This window comes from Salvia hispanica, chromosome 2 (genome assembly GCF_029641045.1).
Source record: "Salvia hispanica isolate PSC_SH4W2 chromosome 2, Shi_PSC_v1, whole genome shotgun sequence".
NCBI classification, from domain to species: domain Eukaryota; kingdom Viridiplantae; phylum Streptophyta; class Magnoliopsida; order Lamiales; family Lamiaceae; genus Salvia; species Salvia hispanica.
The window spans coordinates 14,554,489-14,559,251 of NC_142693.1; the positions used below are offsets into that span (position 1 = coordinate 14,554,489).

At 37.6% G+C, this 4,763-nt stretch overlaps 1 protein-coding gene across 1 annotated transcript; it reads left to right on the top strand.

Moving 5' to 3' along the window:
• AR401 (S-adenosyl-L-methionine-dependent methyltransferases superfamily protein) lies at nucleotides 1-4,763 on the top strand. The gene is made up of 7 exons (XM_048099272.2): nucleotides 1-349; nucleotides 622-747; nucleotides 1,443-1,643; nucleotides 2,711-2,807; nucleotides 3,760-3,863; nucleotides 4,135-4,186; nucleotides 4,370-4,763. The coding sequence occupies exons 1-7, from the start codon at nucleotides 132-134 to the stop codon at nucleotides 4,592-4,594; spliced, it is 1,023 nt and encodes a 340-aa protein (XP_047955229.1). The 5' UTR covers nucleotides 1-131; the 3' UTR covers nucleotides 4,595-4,763.

Here is a 4,763-nt window from a genome sequence, read left to right on the forward strand (position 1 = left end):
CACACGCTGAAATCATGCGAGCAGCTTCCCATTACTTCCTCCTCATCTTCTCTTTCCTGAAATCCCCAAACTCCTCTCACTAGGGTTTCTCACTCAATCCCTCTATCACATATCTCCGTGATTCGGTCTACATGGCGGGAATCAGATTGCCGCCGGAGGATTCCGACGTATCGCAAGCTGCTCGGCAGGTTGCCGCCATCGATCTGATCTCCGATGATGACCGTTCCATAGCCGCCGACTCTTGGTCCATAAAGAGCGATTATGGAAGCACTCTCGATGACGAGCAGCGTCAGGCTGACGCCGCTGAAGCGCTCTCCTCCGCTGCTTACCGTGCCGCGTCCGACTACAGGTCATTTCTGCCTTAGTTCCGATTCGTAACACTTTAGCCTTTCAAGTGATCTGTTTGAATTTGCTTGGTATGCTAATAATTGAACTCCACGTTGCCATAGCATGATTTTCTGAAATGGCTAGTCACTTCGTTTGGGGATTCTTCTCCCACTGATAGTGTAGAATGCTAACTAATTATGGGAATTACAAAATAGGTTCTCAATTTCATTCGTCATGGGATGACTTATTTGTGTGGTTTCGAACTCAGAAAATTCTGATGTTTGTGTTGAGCAGTTCTGACAAAGAGGAGCCAGATGCGGAGGCAGTTTCATCAATGCTGGGATTCCAGAGTTACTGGGATGCAGCATATGCAGATGAATTGGCAAATTTCCGAGAACATGGTCATGCTGGAGAAGTTTGGTGAGTCTACATCTGGTTTCTGGACAGTTGGTGTATTCCAATTTCATTCTTAGAAACTATTGTTGTTCTGTCCCAACTCTGTGATGGAGAAAGATTATGTTTGCTCTCAGAGTCTCAGTTATTCTCCCTACTCCCTAACTAGTCTTCGTGTTTAACATCAGATAATTTCATGGATTTCCTTATTGCCGTTGGAGTATTGTTTTTTGGATTTCTGATTAGGATGAGATTACCATGTTCATGTATGGTTACAAGTCTTGGGTGATTTTAGGAGAGTGTTCGATAAGTGCAGGTGGTCTAGACTCTTGAAGAGGATAAATTTTCTCAGTGTACTAACAATGTGACATGTTTCATCTTTAGGTTATTCTTCCTCTGTATTAAGTAACACTATAGGCAGGTTTATATCAGATCTTATAAATAAAATTTGGAGTATCTAAACCACTCATTGTAAATTTTCTACTACTTTGCTTATTATTTTATTCAAAATATGTATCTGAAGTCAGTACAATTGAAATAAGTAAAACCACGATATTTAACTAACTAACAGATCTTTACATACGCTGCGACTACTTTGCATGAAGGAAAATGATCACAATGCATAAGTTCGTTATATCATCTGTTCTTGTTCTGTCTGCTGTGGAAGTGATTATATCAAACCTTATCAGCTATAAGTTCGTCATGTACGTTTTAATTTGTAGGTTTGGACCTGATGTGATGGAAAATATGGCTTCATGGACCAAAAGTGTATGCCTTGAAATTTCTCAGCGTAACTTGCCAAACCATGTAGACAGTACAAACTGTTTGCCTGCTGGGCAGCCTGAAAAAGACTTATCTGGATGGAGCATTCTGGATGTTGGTACTGGTAATGGCTTGCTTCTTCAGGAGCTCAGTAAGCTGGGGTACAGTAAACTCTAAATGTTCTGCTTGTTATTTCATTTCTCTCTTTTTTTTTTCTCCTGTTCCTAAAGATCTTTTGTGCGGTACACACTTTTAGGTGCTGGATACCTGTCTTGCATTTTTATGGCTGTTGCATTATACACCTATCTAGTTATACTCTACATTGAAGGAAATTATTTCCAGAGAGCATTGCTATCTTAGTTAGTTGCAACAATTTATACTGAAGTTGTGTCCTTGTATTGTAGGGCAGGGAGTGGTATCCGTTCCCTGCAATGAGACTTACATAGGCTGATAGGCTTCCCTACAATTATTTTCGTGAAACATATAGCTCCAGCAGCTAAAGATGCTGTTTGTCTTGCCTCATCAGCCATAGGAGGGGCTACAAAAAGAGTCCAGCTTCCAATAATGCAAGTTTTGTGTTAAGAACTTAAGGAAGACTGATAGGAGATAGAGAGATAGAGAACGTCCTGTTAGTGTTTTGTGATGGTTTGGAGATATTGATGCATTGGTAATTAGTTGGGATATCATACAACTGCTGAATAACCGATAAACATAGGCTTATGGGGCTTTTCTACCCTATATCAATTTTCATACTGGCGTATATTGATGGATATTTTACTTCATATGCCTTTTAAGGAAGTAGTTTGATTTATTCCAGGGACATCACTTTTGATTTATTGACACTGGTCCTTGTAGGTTCGTATTACGCCAATCAAGACTTCACTTCAGATCTATTTTTTTAAGCAGCAGTCTCCAGCATATTAGTCTTAATAAATTAAGTTGTATAAAATTAACAAAAAGTATCTGTTACATGCTTACGATATTATATAGTGTGAAATTTCTGCAAGAAAGTGCCAAATGTGTGCTAAGCATTGCCTCTGCTGGAATCAAATTCTTGAAATAAAGTGTGCTTGCAAGTTGCAATTGAGAATTTCATGTGGCTTAATGCGGAGTTTAATGCACAAGTGGGGTCTTGCGTTGCTATATATTTTGTGATGATTAATGTTGATTGTCTCTTGCTGATTTTGATGAAGTTTGATTCCAACTTGTCACTACTTTCACCTCACAGGTTCTCAGATCTCACTGGAACTGATTACAGTGAAGCAGCTGTTGACCTAGCTCGAAACCTTGCACAGCGTGATGGATTCCCTAATATTAAATTCCTGGTAAGACCCCAAATATTTATCATCTCGTTCTTGTTCTCTTGCAGCCTAAACCTGTGATAATTGATACGGACGCTACTGGATACTCATTGTTACTACAATATTGTTTCTTAGTTTAAATTAGTTGAGTATTCTTTGGGAGAGCCAGTTACACTCACTGAATCTGAATGCTGATCTAATACTAAAAAGTTGTTTTTCTTCTATCCTTGTTTTTCTGTAAATGAACTGCTAATTATTGATACTGTTTTGTACCAGTTGAGGCTGTTTTATCTAAGGACATAAATATAATGCAAATTTTTGGAAGAACAACATTCTTTGTAGTCTGCAAATTTTTGGAAGAACAGCATTGTTTGACTACAAGACATTTGAGTTGTACAATGTAGCTATCCTTGCTTGTCTTTAGTTAGTACTCCACTTACTCTTTACGTCTTCAGACATCTTATATAAGAGAATCATTCTCTAACATTTGCTCTAAATTTATGTTTCATGCAATGTTGCATCAGTTTTCGTTATCATTTTCTATGATTTGAAACCTTGATTAATTGACCTATCACTTTATCTATAAATGAAAGTAATTGGTTTTTAAGTACTTGTCTCTAACCATTATACAAATAATCTACTGTATTTTGGCATTATATGTTTGTTACCGATGTATAGTGGTTTGTGACTAGCCTAATTATAAATTGAACATTCTAGGCAAAATTTTAGACCAGATATATCATTGTGAAATACCTAATCCTTTTGGGATCAAATCATCAATAACTTTGCTTAATAAGGCGTGCCAAACATTCTTCAGTTCTTATTACCTAGGGATCAAATATTTCATCAGGGAAGTCTTTTTCCTTCAGTAAAGTGCTCACTTAAGGCTTCTTCACAATGCATATACTTTAATCAACCTTTTGTTTTCCATGTTATATATGAATAGGTTGATCTTTTTCTTCAAACTATTTTTCAGGTTGATGATATTCTTGACACAAAACTAGATCGGAAATTTCAGCTAGTCACAGATAAAGGAACACTGGATGCAATTGGATTGCATCCTGATGGTCCTATCAAAAGGTAAATAGTATTTTCAACAGTGTGGGCTTCTATGTTAATGTCCTATTATACTGCATACTGTTTCATTGTTCCTCTCTACCACTCCCCCAAGTGGTCATGCTTCTTTCTAGTCATGCTGGGGTTTCCTCAAATGCAGGCCCTTTTGTGTGTAGATTAATAAACTAGAGCTTAAATATTGAAAATGGTGCCAACCTATAGAAATATCCTGATCAAGAATTTGAACCACTCAAAAGTTGGACCTTTTGATCATATTTGTAAATAATGATTTCAGGATAATGTATTGGGACTCTGTATCAGGACTTGTGGCTTCTGGTGGGTTGGTGGTGAGTATCTATATTATTGCATATTAGATTCCTTTCATTACGGTTCATCTTGTATCTGTATCTTTATTTACTCACATGATATCTCAACATAGTGTGCACTTATAGACTATATCTGTTACCTCTAGTCGTAGCCTTGTAGGTTTATAATGAAATTCCAATCTCATTTGGTTTGTACTTGTTAAGGTTATTACATCGTGCAATAACACGAAAGATGAACTGATACAAGAGGTTGAGGTTTACAATCAAAGGAGAAATGGTGGGTCACGCGAAGCTGATGATGGTAACCAAGATGCGGCGGGCAGAGATGCCATATTTGAATATGTTGACCACATACGCACGTATCCAACATTCATGTTTGGAGGATCAGTTGGGTCGCGTGTTGCAACAGTAGCATTTCTAAGAAAGTGATGTAACGCGATGTTTAGGATTTATACACTGGGCTTGGTGTTTGATTTGGCGAATTTGCAAAATACTTTGATGTGTTGAAATTGATTTATTTGTTGGAAGCGTCTGAAACTAGGCATAGAAGGCAGATCAAAAGATTGTGGTATATCAATACTACTATATCCAGATCCAA